This window comes from Anastrepha ludens, chromosome 5, assembly GCF_028408465.1.
Source record: "Anastrepha ludens isolate Willacy chromosome 5, idAnaLude1.1, whole genome shotgun sequence".
Lineage (NCBI taxonomy): Eukaryota > Metazoa > Arthropoda > Insecta > Diptera > Tephritidae > Anastrepha > Anastrepha ludens.
The window spans coordinates 105,875,456-105,894,231 of NC_071501.1; the positions used below are offsets into that span (position 1 = coordinate 105,875,456).

At 38.3% G+C, this 18,776-nt stretch overlaps 2 protein-coding genes across 6 annotated transcripts in view; one reads left to right on the top strand and one right to left on the bottom strand.

Annotated features, from left to right (window-relative positions):
• Window positions 1–5,057, top strand: part of LOC128865034 (ets DNA-binding protein pokkuri) — a 91,171-nt gene extending 86,114 nt beyond the window's left edge. For all 3 annotated transcript variants that reach the window (XM_054104913.1, XM_054104912.1, XM_054104914.1), the window contains 3 exons: window positions 1,176–2,476; window positions 2,560–3,439; window positions 3,523–5,057. In XM_054104913.1, coding sequence (XP_053960888.1) covers window positions 1,333–2,476; window positions 2,560–3,439; window positions 3,523–3,790 — 2,292 coding nt within the window. In that variant the 5' untranslated portion in view covers window positions 1,176–1,332 and the 3' untranslated portion in view covers window positions 3,791–5,057. The remainder of the gene's footprint in view (window positions 1–1,175; window positions 2,477–2,559; window positions 3,440–3,522) is intronic.
• Window positions 5,058–11,803: 6,746 nt separating this feature from the next.
• LOC128863462 (putative apoptosis-inducing factor 1, mitochondrial) lies at window positions 11,804–17,686 on the bottom strand. Of its 3 annotated transcripts, XM_054102626.1 has the most exons (11): window positions 17,427–17,685; window positions 17,272–17,315; window positions 16,648–16,905; window positions 16,510–16,591; window positions 16,334–16,446; window positions 15,882–16,015; window positions 15,069–15,244; window positions 14,594–14,991; window positions 14,384–14,509; window positions 14,207–14,318; window positions 11,805–12,686 (listed from the first exon to the last, which is right to left on the bottom strand). In XM_054102626.1, exons 1-11 carry the CDS (start codon window positions 17,545–17,547, stop codon window positions 12,277–12,279), a joined length of 1,974 nt encoding a protein of 657 aa, XP_053958601.1. In that variant the 5' UTR covers window positions 17,548–17,685; the 3' UTR covers window positions 11,805–12,276. The 3 variants fall into 3 exon arrangements, with proteins under 3 accessions (XP_053958599.1, XP_053958601.1, XP_053958600.1); XM_054102624.1 differs by having other exon boundaries at window positions 11,804–12,686; window positions 17,002–17,686; XM_054102625.1 differs by having other exon boundaries at window positions 17,272–17,684.
• Between the last annotated feature and the right edge of the window lie 1,090 nt (window positions 17,687–18,776).

Consider the following 18,776-nt stretch of genomic DNA (forward strand, 5'->3'; position numbering starts at 1 on the left):
CCATTTTTTGACTTCATCGTAATTACGGAAGTGCTGGTCAGCCAGGCCATGTTGCATCGATCGGAAGAGATAGTAATCGGATGGCGCAAGGTCTGGACTATACGGCGGGTGGGGTAGGACATCCCATTTGAGCGTTTCTAAGTATGTTTTGACCACTTGTGCAACATGTGGCCGAGCATTGTCATGTTGCAAAATAACTTTGTCGTGTCTATCGGCGTATTGCGGCCGTTTTTCTCGCAGTGCTCGGCTCAAACGCATCAATTGTCGTCGGTAGACATCCCCCGTAATCGTTTCATTCGGTTTCAGTAGCTCATAATACACAACACCCAGCTGGTCCCACCAGATACACAGCATAACCTTCAGGCCATGAATATTCTGCGCCGACGTCGATGTTGAAGCATGGCCAGGGTATCCATACGTTGCCCGACGTTTTGGATTGTCGTAATGGACCCACTTTTCATCGCCAGTCACAATTCGATGCAAAAAACCCTTTCTTTTGTGCCGTTGAAGCAGTTGTTCGCATGCCATAAAACGGCGTTCAACGTCTCTTGGCTTCAATTCATACGGCACCCAATGGCCTACCTTTCGGATCATTCCCATGGCTTTTAAACGTTTGGAAATGGTTGATTGATCAACTCCCAAAGTTTTTGCAACCTCTTCTTGCGTTTGAGCCGGATCTTGATCGAGCAATTCCTCCAATTCGGTATCCATGAACTTTGGCGGCGCACCCTCGCGTTCTTCGTCTTCCAAGCCAAAATCACCACTTTTAAAGCGTGCAAACCACTTCTGGCACGTTCGCTCAGATAGAGCATGCTCACCATAAACTTCCACCAAGATACGATGACTTTCGGCTGCTTTTTTCTTCATATTAAAATAATGAAGAAGAATTCCCCGCAAAAACACATTATTTGGCACGAAATTCGACATTTTCAAGTGTGGTAAAAATATTGTTGTTTACGCTTCAAATAAAAAACTTATACTGACGTTTGTGCCTTACGACAGTAGCTCTCCAATGAATGTTTGGAAATGTGGATCGATGGAATAATAATCAAGTTACGCCATCTGTTGTAAAACCGCACGAACTTATTCATAGTCCTATTAGTTAGTAGTCTCAATATCGATTTCGTAAACTTTATCTCATGTTTTTTTGTCTTTTTTCTTTTCTCTCTTTCCAGATTAGTTCGTTTGCTCATTCGTGTGCTCGCACTACAGCTAGCGCGACTTGATTAGCGACTCATTGGTCGACCCAGCGACCTAGTGGAACAGCAGTCGTGTTTCCGTGTGGCGCTGGTCAACACAAACAATTAAAATCGTGCACGCGTCTGGTTCAAAATGAAAATGCTTCCCGTACAGCTGTCGTTGAATCCGCCGCTCGGCCTCTGGAGTGATATGTTATGGCGTTGCCCACCGGCGCCCTCAAGCCAATTGGCCGAATTGAAGACACAACTGCCGCCATCGTTGCCATCCGATCCACGTTTGTGGGGCCGCGAAGATGTCACAGTCTTTTTGCGTTTCTGTGAACGTGAATTTGACCTACCCAAAGTGGAACATGATCTCTTCCAAATGAACGGCAAAGCGCTTTGCCTGCTCACACGCGCAGACTTTGGTCACCGTTGCCCGGGTGCAGGCGATGTGCTGCACAATGTTCTACAAATGCTCATCATCGAGTCACACATGATGCAGTGGCATTTACCCAACAGCCCAGTCACACCTACCAGCCGTTACCCACTCTCCCCGCACAGCCATCCGCCGACACCAACTTGGCCACCAATTGGTGCGCTGCCAGACAGTCCCTTCCACAATGCGCATATGCATCATTTTATGGCGCCCAATTCGGTCACACTCAGTCCGCCACCATCGGTAGACTCGCAAGCCAGCAGTCCGCCACAAAGCCAAGAGCAAAATATAGCGGCAGCAGCAGCAGCGGCCGCCGCTTCAGTGAGCGGCGCTAGCACAAGTAGCAGCAGCAGTAGTAGCACCAGCAGCGGTAGCAGTAACAGCGGCGGTGGCTTGGGAGCCAACAGCAACAACGCCATTCACACTAACGGCAGCCTCGTGCCACCAGCCATCTCCGTGACAATGAGCTCCGGCAATAGCTACTCCGCACACCATGCGACGGTCAGCACTGGCGCTAGCAGCAATCAGTCCGATTCAGATGAAGAAGGTAGTTACTCAGAGTTGGCGGCAGCGGGCAATAGCTTGGCCAAGAGCGGTGCAGCCGCAGCAGTTGTAGCCGCACACTATAAAGCCAGTCCGCCAACCACGCCCATTTTAAAGGATATGCCACAGAGCCTGTCACAGCAGATTACCAACAGTTTTGTGAATTCTTGGTCACAGAGCCAAGCCGCACAGGCCATGGGTCAGAAATATCAACCGAATAGCGGCAATGGCGGCTCGGTTTCGGCACCCACGACGCCAAGCTATATGCAACCTGTGAAACGTGAATTCTTTCCTGAGACTACGGAGCCCAACACCAGTAAGTGGGACAAAGCTGCTTGCTTTGCGAAAAATTCTTATTTATTTTTTAGCACGAACTCATTTCTTTGCTTTTTCTTGCAGATGGCCGTTTATTATGGGATTTCCTGCAGCAACTGCTCAACGATCGCAATCAGAAGTACAGCGATTTGATCGCTTGGAAGTGTCGCGACACTGGCGTCTTCAAAATCGTGGATCCCGCCGGTTTGGCTAAACTTTGGGGCATACAGAAGAATCATCTTTCCATGAACTACGATAAAATGTCACGAGCGCTGCGCTACTACTACCGCGTCAACATTCTGCGCAAAGTGCAAGGCGAACGCCATTGCTATCAGTTCCTGCGCAATCCAACCGAGCTGAAGAACATTAAGAATATCTCGCTGCTGCGCCAATCCGTTGCAGGCAATGGCGGCCCAACAGCGACAAGCAGCGCTAATGGCTCCAACAACGCTGGCAGCGCGTCGAACAACAATAACAGCAATAACCTTAACAATGGCAACAACAATAATAACAATCAGTCTCCCGGTACAAATTTGAGTAGTACAAATTGGACTTTGCCGCATCAGCAATCACCGCAGCGGCACCCATCGTCGCACGCCAGCAACGGCAGTGTTAATGGCAACAGCCACAGTAACGGTGTCGGTAATCAGCATATGAGTCTTCCTGCGGCCGTAGCTGCTGCGGCGGCAGCTGCTTACGGTCCACCACCCACATCGCCGCTCTTCATGCACGCCATCAATGGGGCCTTCCAATACTTGTCGAATAATACAGGCGCACCACCCAATTCGCCAGCAATGCCGCACACACCCAGCGAGAAATTCCAATTTGGAGCACTAAAAGTGGAACACAACAGCGCATCATCGCCGGATCATGGCGAGGAACTGAAGCCAACCGATTTGAGTGTGGCGGGGAGTAGCATCGAGAAGCGGCCTTATTCCAGCCCATCGGCAGAGGATTGCTACCCGTAAGTACACAGCATATACCAAATATGTATTGATGTATGTCAGACTAATTGATGCCAATGCGCTGCTTGCTCTCTTCCCATAGACTTATACGCAACGCTGACGGACTTACCACCATCAAATTGATACGTTACAATAATGACAATGAAACGAATGTGTCCAAGCAGTCAACGCACGAGCAGCAGCAACAACAGCAGCAGCAGCAGCAAGCAAATGCTGCTGTAAATTGTAGCAACAGCGGCGAGCAGCAGCAACACACGCCTATGGACCATATGGATAACGATGGCAATGAGGACGAAGCCGCGTCTGGCGCTGCTGGCGTCAATCTAATGCCAACGGATCTGCGCAAGTAAAAAGCGAAAACAAGGAGCAGAGTTAGCGCAGAGGAGCTAAATTTTGTGACAAAACAACTACTAAGGCGATGGTGAGCAAAATGCAAGCAGGTATGAGTTGCTGAATAACAGCGCAGGACAATCAAAAAGTTAAGGGAGGTTACGAGATGTGGAACAAAAAACAGTAAACAAATGGTAGGCAAATAGGAAATTACAATTTGCAGTGCCTACTACATAGCAACTTAGAAGACCTCCAGCAAAGTGCTTCAGCTCAGCTACTTTCTTTGCAATCGTGCCAAATCTATGCGCAAGCATCGCCGAAGTTGAAACTAAAATCGCTTTTCGAATGTATCAATAGGTGATCGAGGCGAATGTCTGATCACATATTTGCAATATGAAAATTACGCAGCATACGTGGTCCTTAAAGAAATGCGTGGTTAAGAGTAAGAATTTCTGAAAGTTGAAAGGTATGAAAAGTATGAAAAATAAATCAAATTTAAAGTAGTGATTTAAGGTGTGCAAGCACGCTGGCAAATGATTGCATACGAATATTATAAAAATATGCTTGTATGTGTGTACGGTTATATGTGCATGCATATGCATGTACATCAAAGTAGCTTAAGTTTGTAGTGGTAAACGTGTGCATTATTATATACATACATACATACAAATACACGAGCGTTTGTATAGGTCGTGCATATAATATACATAGACACGCCCATATATATATATATATATATATATACATAAATAAAATTATAATTATATATACAAGCATATGTACATATATATATGCAACTAAATCTATATTTACAAACTTATTAATTAAATAACAAATAGAGTATATACTTACATTAAAAATATTACGGTATATAATTAGAATGAAAAAAAATTACTTTAAACTAAATATTAGTTTATTAATGTTTATAATTATGCAGTTATAATGAAAGCACATACATACATACATACGTTACACAAATACATACATACATATGTATATAAAATTCAGCATTGATATACTCATTAGCATTGCAACAAATATAAAAACAAATGTAGGCAAACAATTTAAACACTCACAAGCACACACAGCCCAGCAGAGCATACAAAATTGTATATTGTAGATATGTAACACAAAGTTGTGTATACTAGTTTTAAGTAGATTTTGTGTTAAGCAGAAAGTGCAGAATTTTCGAAAAATTGAAAAATGTTGTTGAGCTTAAGTTTTTTTTTTTATTTTTATTATTATTTTTTTCTTAATTTTTTTTTTTATTTTTATTTTAAGTTTTTAGTTTTGCATTTTTTTTAAATCTTGTTTTTTAATTTTTTATATTTTCTAAATTTTTTGTTTAGCTTTTTTTTTTTGCTTATATAAACTTTTTTTATGCTAAAAGCGACAAGTTATTGGCCATACCACAAAGAAAACTCCTCATAAAAGCCCATTTGCCATTTTTAATTTTTTTTTAATTTTTTTTTTTTTTTTGGTTTTTATTATTATTTTTTAATGCTAAAAGCGACAAATTATTGGCCATACCTCACAAAAACCCATTTGCCGTTCGAAGTCGCCTAAAAACTGAACTGTAGGCCCTTCCATTTGTTGTACAACATCAAGACGCATACCAGTAATAGGAGGAGGAGGAGCTCAACCAAACACTTAACAGAAGTTTACGCGCCAATTATTTATTTATTTTTATACCATAATGCACTGCGCCACTGATGTAGTCCATTAGCGCTTAACCGCAAGTCCAAAAATTCCAGGCTTCTGATGAAGCGGAGCACCTCTTCAGACTTTTTGTCCAATGGATTTTTTAGTGTTTCACACCACTTAAGTGTACACATCTTAGTCTTGCATTCGCTCTGAAGTTCCATCATCCAGTACGCAAAACGACAAACGCCTGCTTCTACTAATCCCAGTTTTCTGAAAAGATACCAACGACTAAGATGGTGTACCTATAGCCCCTAGTGGGTGTTCCTAAGCTCGCTTTACCCACACCTAGGAGCTTATTTGATGCTCTTCTGGTGGGAAGCGGAAACTATTTGTGTGGTGTAAGAAATCAATTAACACAGCACCACGGCGGAGAGAAGATTCCTACGACGTATCGCGATACCGCAGCGCAGCTCTCAGTGAATTTGACAAAATCAGCAGTAGAGCTGACGTACCTATTCGATGGCCTACCGATGCTTGATTGGCGCGAGAACCACTGGCTATTCGGCGCCAGTTGGTGAAGCCAAGTTCTTCTCCACCTGATCCTTCCAATGGAGAGGAGGCCTTCCTGCCGCATCGAATACTTTCAGAACCGGAGCCAAATGGATATATTTGGACGGTATGGCTCAGCCAATGAATCCGGAGATCTTCATTCTGACTGAATATAACTTTGCATTTTGGCTTACAAGACTGCGCTATTTTGACACATTCTTCTTAATTTTCTAACACATCTAATCAACCATTACGTCGCAACAAAATTACGCTCCTTTTTTCACTTCAATCTAATTAATCTTGTGTTCTATCCTTCTTGGCATAGCATTTGGTGAAAACGAGCGGAAAAGCGCGCAGAACCATAAAACTCAAAAGCTTTCTCGTGAGCGCGTGCTATGTGTAAAATACAGTAATGTAGTGAGCAGTGAAATCTAAAATATTCGAGTAGGAACTGATTTTGCTCAAAGCGGTGTCTAGCCATAAAAGCTTTAAATTGGCACTAACTGATTTTGCGCCACAAACTTTTTTTAGCATGAATGCTTATCAATGACTATTCCCACTGAATACTAAATTCCTTTAGAGTTCCCGCTCAAGCGAAGAATGACAACATTGAAGTACTGGTGTATTGAATCTGAAGGATGTGAAGACTTAGCATAAAGTATTTTCTATCAAAAGTTGCTTGCATAAAATGCTAATGAAAGCTAATCTCGCCTAAGCTAGAAACTAAGTAAGCAGCAATGAAATCTCAGCTAGTTAGAGTCTTTTTAAGGCAACATGCGTCAGATAGCTTAAATAAGTTGAAAACTTATAGGCGCCGTTCAACGAAAGCGGAAATGAGATTTTTGAATAAAAAAGCCTGCCCGCCCTATGCTCCAACTAGAAGTTAGAGGGCCCTATATATGTATATATATTATGTTATGAGGATATTTTTCATGAGGAGCTTTTTCATGGCAGAAATGCACTCGGAGGTTTGTGATTGCCTGTCGAGGGGTGACCGCTATTAGCAAAAAACTTTTTCTATCATTTTGGCGTTTCATGCACGGAGATTCGAACCTACACACTTCCGATATATTCGTGGCTAAAAAATTCCAATACTAACGAAGCTGAATTGCCGAAAGCGCCAAAGAAAGCTTATTTCGATGAAAGCTCATCCAGGATTATGCAATACTCAAAGCTTAAATTGTAAATTAGAAGCAAAGCACTAGTGAAAGCTGATCGAAAAATATCATGAAAAGCTGTATATTGTTGAGAATGCTGAAAAAATCTCCAAACCAAAAATTGGCTAGTACTGCCAACGCAATGAAATGTGCGGCTATATTTCGCTTTTACTTTATTTTAAGGTTTATTGGAGCTTTAAGGAAAGAGAGAGCTAAACATTTTAAAATCTTGCCGGAACATAAATATTTGCTTGGTTGCTGCGGCACCTTTTTCTATAGCTTCTATTAGCTCTGAGCGCCCATATTCCACCAAGGAACTACGGGAAAATATGTATAATATTAGTTTGCGGAAAAAGAAATCTATTATTTCCTCGGTAAAATATCGATCAAACAATTTAAAATTCATGTTCGTTGTCGAGCTGACATTTCGCACTAAAAAATTTCTTGCGCAAAAATAGTGGATTTCTTTTTTACCAAACTGATCTACATATATGTATCTATAGCTGAATTGAAAGGTCCAATGAAAGTTCGCATGAAAGTTTATGAAAAAAAAACAGATTTTTAAAGCTCGCATAAAAGCCTGAAAAGTTCAGCTGAAAGCTTACTGCAATTATGTTAAGCGAATAATCTGTAAAATCACTGCAGTTTAGGCAGTGTCCGTTAATGAGTATTTCGTTCAACGAGTACTTTGTTCAACGAGTATTTAGTTCAACGAGTATTAAGTTCAACGAGTATTCAGCGAATATTTGGTTCACCGAATCGCGGCAATTTGGATAGGCTCAACAACCTAACTCAGCTTTGTTGAAAATTCTGTGCATATGTATAGAATTTTTTTTTTCTTATAAAAAAACTGTTTTTTGTAAGTTTTTTTTGTATTTTTTTAATTTTCGTTGTATTTTTCTTTGTATTTTTTTTTTTAATTTTCGTTGTTTTTTCTTTGTATTTTTTTTTTAATTTTCGTTTTTTTTTCTTTGTGTTTTATTTTTTAAAAACATTTTTTTTGTATTTTTTTTTTTATTTTTAAATTTTTTTTTGTATTTTTTTTTTTAATTTTTTTGTTTTTTGCTTTTTTTGTTGCTTAAGTTGTTATGTTATGTAAGTTTGACGTATAAAATGTGCCAATAGCAATTATTATTTTTTAAAACGATTTTGTATATTTTTTAAAAACATCTTTTACTCAATAGTATTGAGTCAATACAAACAACATTTCTTAAGTAAGTGTACATGCATATACACACATACATATATGCTTTTAAATATACAATATATGTAGGTATGTAAATTTTAATTTTTAAATAGAAAAACAAATTATTTTAAATGTATTTCATTTTCTTCCAAGCTCATCAAGCAAATCAAATTTTATATTTAGTAAAATAATGCAAAAACAAAAATATGAAATAATTAATCAAACAAAACACCTTCAGTATGTAGAAGAAATTTTGTATTTCGCTGTAGTCGGCATGCATATGTATGTATGTATGTACCTACATATGTAAGTGACCCCTTTTTAAGCTTTACAATAACGCCTCGGAACAGGTTTCAGCAACGGCGACACCCACACACACTCACACACATACATACTTATATACGCATGCATCCAGTTCTACACTCTCACTCACACATATAAATGAATTATAAGGAGAATATATTTGTTTTATTGTTGTTTGTAGTTTTAAACTTAATAAATTTATAAATTAATAATAATAACGGCAAGAGCAAACAGTTTTAAATAGTAATAATAAAATTATACTTAGTATGTGAAACAAATTAAATTTAAATTACAAAAAAACAAAAATGCAAAAATGCAAAAGTAAAGCAAAATGTAAATCACTTGCAAATTGTTGCAATTGATCTTAACGATGTCGCAGTGAAAATATACATACACACATACATATAAACAAACATAGTTGAGAAGAAATGAATTATACAATAAAATCAAAATGAATTGTTTAAGCTTTTCAAGTATCTTTTAAGCAAAATTTGCACCCGCATAGAATACTCTGTCCATACACACACACACACACACACGCTCCCACACTTCCATACACCAACACGCATTTGCAGAGAAAAGTTGACAAGATTTTGTTTTTATTCTTAATGTACAAACAACACCGCAACGCAAAATGTATTAAAAATAATTATTGTTCTATTAAAAAAAAAAAAAAACAAAAAGTAAAATAAAAAGTTTTTGCAAAACCAAATGTGATAAAAAGTGGAAAAAATGTTAAAAAGTAATATACAAATGCCGTTACATGCATAGGCGCCTATGCGTTTCTATCCAAGAAGTCGTCTTCATTTCGTTGCTTGAAAATTGGCTTTAAATTGTACAAGAAAAGAGAGAACAACAGTTATATGTACAATGTATTTTTTTTAATTTCTTTTACATTTAATTTAGTGGAACACAATTGAAAGCTTTTAGTTTTTGTTTGTTTTTAAATTCAATTTAAACAACAATAAAATATATCTTCATCCATTGGCTTCCATTTTCTTTGTGTTAGCACATTAATTTTAATTTTTAGTGTATTTTCATTATAATTGTAGTTGTAGTAATTGAGAGAAAAATATCATAATTTAACTTTAATTGTAACTAAGTTTTAGTTTTATATAATACACAATATTAAATATACAAATAAAGAAAATCAAATGAAATCGTACGTGAAGAGTCGTTTTTTTTATTTTTTTTTATTTTTATTTTTTTGATATATCAACGTGGGACTGTGGAAGTTTTCCAGGAAAATGCACCATATAGGCGTGGAACTAGAGCTTCATATACAGGGTTACCAACTTCACACTGCTTGTGTATGTAAAACAGCTCATGAAATCAACGTCAAAATTGTTCTAATGACAGTTCAATATATTGTTTATAAGCCATCAAAAGGATTTGGGTCCCAGTTTTGTTCAATTTTTTTTTCTGTGCTGGAATTCAAACGTAATAGAGTGATTGCGTTATATTTGGCTGGAAAATCACAACCAGCCATTGTTCGTGAGCTCAGTAACCTCAAAGTGGATAAAATGTTTATGAATCGCACTATAAAACGTTACAATGATACTGGTAGCATTGCAAAACGCTATGGAGGTGGACCAAAAAAAACCGCAACAACGCCAGAAATGGTTCGGAAAGTGAAGGCTCGACTTGAACGAAATCCACGTCAAAGTGGAAGAAAAATGGCCAAAGAACTGAAAATATCGCAAGACAGCATTCGACGCATATTGAAAAATGAGCTCAAGGTCAAGGCTTACAAGTTCCAAAAAGCACACGATCTTTCACCCCAGCAAAAAAAAATTCGGTGCGAAAGAGCAAAGGAGAATCGGCCAAAATACCTCAGGATCACATTCGTGCAGCATGTAACTCATTTTTTGACCGTTTGAAGGCTACAGTCAAGGCAAAAGGTGGTCATATCGAGCTAAAGTGAATATATGTTAAAATTGTAATCATTTTTGAACAATTTGGTCTTTGAAATCAATAAAAACTAATTTCACACAAAAAAGTTATGTTGTTTTGAATAGGTAACACTTCATATCGTTCACCCTGTATTGTAGAAATGCTGCATACTCAGTTTTTCAACTCACTAAAGGACTAAGCAAAGGAAGGTAGGTAGGTAGGTGAAATGGATGAAGTACCACTATTATATATTGGGTATAGGAATAAGTTTCCGTCCTTTCTTAGCGAAAGTTACGTATTAAATATAACTTTACTCCATCTTTCGGGCAGCATACGGATTCCTCTGGCAAAAAATTCGAATTCTTTTGACTTCATCCATTCATTGAGCCAGTTTGCGATGCTGTCGTAAGAAGTGATCGGAACAGATGGTATTCCACAGGTGCAATGTCTGGAGAATACGGCGGGTGGGACAAGATTTCCCAATTCAGTCCCTCTAAATAGTTCTGGACCGATTTAGCAACGTGTGGCCTGGCGTTGTCATGCAGTAAAATCAGTTTGTTATATCTACCGTCCCATTCCGGCCGTTTTTCTTCGAGAGCTCGTTTCAAACGCATTAACTGCAGTCGATAACGATCAACAGTGATGGTTTCAAATGGTTTAAGGAGTTCATAATAGATGACACCCTTCTGATTCCACCAGATGCACAACACAACCCTTGAAGCATGAATATTTTTTTTCGCTGTCGATGGACCTGGTTAACCTGGCAGGCTCGACGCTTAGGGTTATCAAAAAAGATAAATTTTTCATCGCCAGATAAAAAGCTACCTTTACGCTTCAAACGAATGTCAACTACTGCGATCGAGACCTCACATATGCAACTTCAAATCACCAGTATACAAGTCACAGAATCATGGAATTTTTTTTTTTATTGACTAAAATCATTTTTTTCTACGAAGTGGAATTTTTTTCATTTTATTTCTTTTATAGTGGAAAGGTAGCCAATTTATCTATTTTTTATTTAATTTGGATTTTTTTGTTTGCAGTTAAACGAAATGAAAATACAAGAATTAAACCTAAATTTTTGAAGTAACTAATTAATTTCTAATTTTTTTTCATCTACTTCAATACAGTATTTTTTTAATCAACTGCACTTTTTTTATCAATGGAGAGCTTTTACCAATGAACTTAAATTATTTTAGTAGAGGAGTTTAAAATCACCCTATTTCAGACATTTCACAATTTGCTGTGAACCAAGAAAACCATTTATTTTCATATTCATTTTTTAACAAAGCTGAAGAATGTGTTTTTTTTTTTTTAATTGATAAATTTTATTTACGCTCTTCAAGCATTCAACAAATACCCTAATATCTTAAGTATACAATTAGAGTGATCTTATGTGCATATTTTTAAGTATTGATTTGGTTTCAATGAATAGTTTTTTAAAAGCATTCGTCAATTACAGGCTACAAAGGGTTTCTTAATAAAGCTTAAATGCTAGTCAACTTGTGAAAATAGTAGCGTATTCACATTTGCCGCATCCTCCTGGCAGTGGCACCCACCCAATAATTGTGTATTGGCAATCAATTTCAAAAATCTCTGCTGTCTGAGTGGATGCGCGTGGCTGAGTGTGTTTTAACCGAAATGCATATTTATATAAATGTATATTTCAGATGTACATTGCAAATTTACACGTGTAATTAACTAATGGTAACAAACATTTTTACCTAACCAAATTATTATTAAACATTACGAATTTGTTTAACGCTTCTCGGAACTACGCATGAATTTCGAAGAGTTTCGCAACTTCATTTAAGTCGTCGTATTTCTTATTCTGATTGATAATTGTTCGTGCCAAACCAATGCGATTGAAGAGGTTCCACAATAAAATACCCACTATCTTATCATCTTTCATATAAAAAATAACCCCGCGCCCATACTCGTCCGCCTCGTTCGGATCGCACTTGACGTCCGGTGCTTCCGTGTTCACAGTCACTGTCTTACCGCCGTCCCCACCCTCGACCACAGCTTTTTCGGTTAAATTATCACTGCGGCGTTCTGGATTCGGTGTAGACAATGCAAACACAGCAACTGTGGGCAAGGAAGCATCAACGAGGCCGATGCCTTCGTAACCGACCTCTGGACCCAAGTCGGACCAAAACATACTCTGATGCGTATAGGCTTTTTCTGTAAGAGAAATAAAATATTAGTAATATTTTCTCGGAATGTTACAAAAAAGTTGCTAAGAGCATTTTTGTTGGCATCATTGACATTGACAATCTAATGGTAGGCTCAGAAAATATGATTTTTTGGATGGGAAAAAAAAAAATTACGTTGGAGCGATTTTTGCGTGTCTGTGAAACAGGGTTTTTGGCTTCCTCGCATATTGAAGATGTTTGATATGGCAGGGTCTATCGTGGAGAGGTAGGAATTTAATCTCATATAATAAGCCGCTCGTAGTTTTGGAGGGCAAACTATCAAAGGTAACTCCCACAATTTTGGGGTTGTTTACAGTCGGCATTGGTGTGTTGTCGACTATAACTTTGAGTTGTGCTGGTAAAGAGGATTGCCGTTGACTTAGTGGGAAAAAGTTGTAGATTCCTCGCAATGAAAAAGCGAGAGGCTGGTGAGGTAAACGTATACTTTCGCACAGGCCATCGATGTCATTGCCCGACGCCATTGTCGCACAATCGTCAGCATAGGAGACCAGGGAGATTCCCTCTGGTGTCCGGGAAAGCTTCGATATGTAGAAGTTGAAATACAAGGGTGAAAGGGCATCACCACGCGGAACACCTGGCTTTATCCACCTCTGCTTAGAGTTTTGGTCTCGGAAATTCACTAACGAGTACCGACTTCTCAAATAATTCGCGGATCATCTGTTCAGCCCTAGCGGGAATGTCGACTGTATAATGCCATCTAGTAACGTGTCGAAAGAGGTCCAGCGCTACTAGGACAGTCTTCTCGCAGAGGCGGTTTTGGTTAAGCCCGCGGTTTATTTGGGTGTTTATGGCAGCGAGTGTTGTGGGGGTACTGTACAACCTTCGAAAACCATGCTGATGTGGGGATGGTGCCAAATTATTCGTGTAGAGTGGGTGTAGGACTTCAAGAGTCTTCACTACTGGAGAAAGGAGAGTTATCGGGAGATAAGACTTTACGGTGGGCCAGAGTTTACTCACACCAGTAGTGAAATTGCAGGTCTTCAAGTGCTCTTCCCATTTGGTCCGCTTATACTGGGTCCCCAGTTGCCGAATCTGCAAATTGAGATCCTTTATGCGGGGATCCCCGGGATTCACCTGGTCAGTAGTGTTGGGAAATTGATACGTATATATCGGATGCTTACAGTAGGACAAATCTGCCTCTTCGTTTGCAATGGATGATGGTTCGTATCCGACTACGGATAAGTCACTGATGCGCATTCGGCAGACTAGCAGCTGTCATGTGTTTTTTGATATTAGCAGAAAATCTACGCTTCTACAAAATGGTACGGCTGTGACTATCTTTGCTGACAATCAAGAGTTGCAAAGATGTATATGAGGTAGAAATATTGAGACATGTCAACTTTAACCGGATGAGCAAGGTTAATGGAGAAAATACCAGTTCACATGTGATATTCACAATTGACAAAGGTTAGGTTAGGACTAGGATATGCCATAGCACAGTGCAGCTGTTTTACGTTGCGCAACATCAACTTAACACAAATTACTCACTTTTTCCGACCATATTTTCTCCCGCCAGTCTGCCTGATACCACAGAATGGTCATGGTGTTCGATGCGTCGTCGTCCAAGCAATGGATCGTAGAAACAAGATGCATCACCAGCCTATTAATTGTATAAACAAAGTTATTTAACTAGTCTTCTAAGTTATGAAACTAGTCGTCACTTACCACAAACAAATTTCGCCTAGCCTCTAATTCAGCATTAACTACAAAACCGCCTATATTACTATCGGTCTCCAAGCGCGAGGTTGTCGCTAATTTTGTGTTCGGTTCACAACCCACGCATACTACAACCTGAGCAAACCAAGATAAATGCAGAAAATTACAAAATGCATTGCTTATTTCCATTCGATTGAATAGATTGTCGGAAGTACTTACAACATCGGTTAATAAACTCTTGCCATTGCTAAGCGACAGCTTCAGTAGTGTTTCGTCGCGTTGTGCTTCTTTGACGCTCGTCTCAGGTATGACACACACTCCCATTGATTCCATCTTGGCAGTGGTCCATTTGCTTAGATAATCAGGCAGTACTCGGGACATATTTCCAGATTCCGGAAATATTTGATATATTTTCACTTTTTTGTTCTTGGCATAATTCGCCAGCGAACATGCCAACTCGCTGCCGGTAAAGCCATTCCCCAAAATTGTAATCGATTTCTTCTCATCAGCATATTGCTTCAAACGTTCAAAATCATCGGGACTGCGATACATCATAACCTTTTCCCTCACGCCAGGTATTGCATGCAAAAACACATCGAGATTTTTCGGTGTGCAACCTGAAATAATCGATAGATGAAAAGTAATTGTTAAATAACTTGCGACTGTGTGTGTGTATTATAGTTGAATTGCATACCAGTCGCTATCAAACATTCGTCATAGCCGATTTCATAACCGTCGGCCAACGTTGCAATATGTTTGGCTGGATCAACCTTCTTCACAGTGAAACCTTGCGCCACGGCGATGCCACCATTTATTGTTTCCATTAGCTTCGAAGGTTCAACAAAGAACTCTTCAGGCTCAAAGAAGAGGCTGGAGGTGGAAAATAGGTAAATTAATATGGGCCTGATGAAAAATATATGGAAAAACATATATATATACATAATAAATATATAATTGGCGCGTACACCCTTTTTGGGTGTTTGGCCGAGCTCCTCCTCCTATTTGTGGCGTGCGTCTTGATGTTGTTCCACAAATGGAGGGACCTAGAGTTTCAAGCCGACTCCGAACTGCAGATATTTTTATGAGGAGCTTTTTCATGGCAGAAATACACTCGGAGGTTTGCCATTGCCTGCCGACGGGTGACCGCTATTAGAAAAATGTTTTTCTGAACTTTGGTGTTTCACCGATATTCGAACTTACGTTCTCTCTGTGAATTCCGAATGGTAGTCACGCTACGGCGGAAAAACATATACAAGAAATAATAAGAGCACAAGATTCTCCAGATTGGGATTACTTGCTTTTGAAGCTAAATATGAAGTAATCTCTTATCCTTTGTTTGTGAATCTATTCACTTGGATGTGTTACGTAAGTTGTCAGTTCAATTGATTTTTTGTAGTACAAATTTTAGGAGATATAACACCATTTTTACAAAAACATTAATTCAAACCGAATAAACTAATATATTTCGCAAATTTTGAATTATTAACTTCAATCATACAATAATTACCTTCTTTCTGCGCCAGTCCACTGTTTGAAACGATAGTCTTTCGTAACTTCACCCTTTTCTGCCGAATACCAAAGTTCTTTGGAAAGTGGTGGCCGCATATAAGGCTTTTTCATTTCATCTGTGATCATAAGCACCTAAAATTAATTATAAAAGCTTCAGTACTTCATTCACTCAAATACGCCTTTCTAAGTTACGACTTAAAGTATTTAATTTGTTTGCTTCAGGAACAGGTAATTAAGCTAATGAAACGATTATTTTATAAATTTGTGAAGCCTTGAACAATTTTAAACAATTATTAAAATAGTTGATCGCCATTTAAATCATACATGAATTTAATTTGAAGTAAACTCATAGTTAAGATATCGCAAACTATATATCTTTACCAAAACTTGAATTTAACAGGGATATTAAGAACTATTTTTCAAATTACAAAACATATAAGAAGTACACACCTTTGCACGCGGATCATTCGACTTAATTGCTCGGAATGCTGAAAAAGCTGCTGTTCCACCACCAACTAGTAAATACGGCACATGTTTTGGCAGATCAGCTGATGCCGCTGGAACTGGTAGGAGATTTAAATTAAAAATTGAAATTTGAGTCATATTAAACATTTTGTAAACTTTACTTGTCGTTACGCTCTTTGCACCTGGTTTACATTCTTTGCTCTCACTACTCTTCGGTTTTCGCCTCGTCAATAACCACAAAAGCTAAGGAAAATTGATATCGTTAACAGAGAAAAGCAACTCAATTTTTTCTTGCTTACCAAACCACCGAGTCCCAAAGCCGCCAGCATAGCCAATAGCATTCTAGTTTTCCTTGTCGCTTCATCATCTCCCATACCCGAACCAGGTGAGCCACTTTGACCTGCACCGCTTGCACCCTTTGCGCCGCCTGTACCGCCTACACCACCAGCACCGCCACCTCCACTTGGTTTTTTATCACAAGTTACCTTTTTTCTATTACTTATATTGCAGTCTTTTGCTTGCAGTAATTCTGTATTTTTAACACACCCTTTTTGTGTCTGTAGTTAGCAAAAGGAAAGAAAATCAAAAAAAATTAAATTAAAAGTATAATCATTGTCAATATGACGGATTTAATATAAATATATTGCTTTGACCGTTTGTTCAAGCTTGACTGGATTGGGTGGACAAGGTTCTTTTGCAGACTTTTCAATTTGAGGTTTGCATGAGGTAGATGAGGGTGAGGATGAGGATGAGGGTGGTGATAATCGTTCGGAAGGACCGGGAGATGGAGACGAACACATTGTACTACCACTTTGGTCATTGCAATTAGATGAAGGGTTCTTTGATGGTTCTTCACATGCTTCATTATTAGGAAATTTGTTATGCTGCAATTTAGTGCGTGCATCAAGTGTACGCTTTTTTACCATTTGATACAAGTTGTTGTGGATACCGCGTAACGGCGTTGTGGCTGCAAGTAGACATGGCTTTAGTCTTGTTAGTTCTTCATGTGTGGTAGCAATTGCATGCACTACAATCCCTCGACTACTGTAATTGATTGTCTGCTGATTACTGCACTCACACAAACTTAACCTCAATTTGGTTCGGCCCGGCATTGGTGTAACTCCCGCTCGCACACTAGCCAGAATGTATGCCTGCCGGCAGAAACGCACACTCAAGCCCTTGAGGCTGAAAATACTCATTCCGAATTATGTTGGAGTAATAAAAAAAAAAAGATTTAATAAATAAATTTTTCAAAACAGAGTTATTATGAATGAATTTTTCAGGTGATCGCTTTTCTATTGGCTTTGAATGATGTGAATTTGACAGATTGAAGTTCTCTGCAAAGTTTTTACAACTGGGAACACAGCAAGTGACAACAACTGTTCACTTATGCTTCCAACCGGCAATCGCAAATCGGGTAAAGGAGTGTTCACAGAAAACCGAATACTATATCAAATTTTTTAAACTTTTACCAAAAACACAAGTTTTTATCACTAAGATAGATTTTCAAAAACTCACGGAATAATAATAAATTATATTAATTAAAAATTATGAATTCTCGTTATTCTATGCCCCTCAGTAGAATTGCCTTATGGTGAAAAACTGTTTACTATGGTGAGCGAATTTTATATTTCTACTCTTACAGCCAATTTGGAAAAGAAAATACACGATTTAAGCAATTAAAAAATGCAGCAATTATATAGAAAATGTTTGCCTTTGCTGATTTCAATTACAGAATAATTGAAATCCGAGCATTTCTTGGATGTTTTAGCAATAAAATAAGCTTTTTCGTGCCTCATATCCAATCGCTTTGGTTTCGTTTTACTTTGATTGTATACATACGTTACTTGGTATTCTTATCTAAGCTTGATGGGCAGTTTCCATACTAAAAATCTAAGATCTATAGGTTCTTAATTGTGTTTGGTAGTTTTTATTGCTTGTGCCTACTTTTCTTCTTCACGCACAAGTAATCCTGTTTCGCTTTGTTTGTACATTCTCGGAGCCTGACGTTACAGTGAATTCGGAAGGCTCAATTTCTTATTCTTGATCCTTGATTTTAGACTGTGCTAGACTAGATTTAATTGAACAGACACCTAATTGGCAGTTAAGAACATTTCAGCACTTTAACCCTTATTTTAAAACCAATTGACCGTACAAAAATTTAAAATTTTTAATTAATACTTGATTGACAATAAATTTGCGTCAGGCTCTCTATGCAACCCTGTGAAGTTCGTTTAATGAGAGGAGCAAAAGGTATGTTCAATAAGAAAATACAAAAAAAACAAAAAACAACGGAAAACATTTAAATCAAATAGAGGAAACGAAACAACGATAGCGGACAAAGTTGATGGTAAGTAAATTTAAAAAAATTCTATAATAAAGGAAATTCCATAACAAACAAATTTTATTTTAATTTTATTTACTTCCT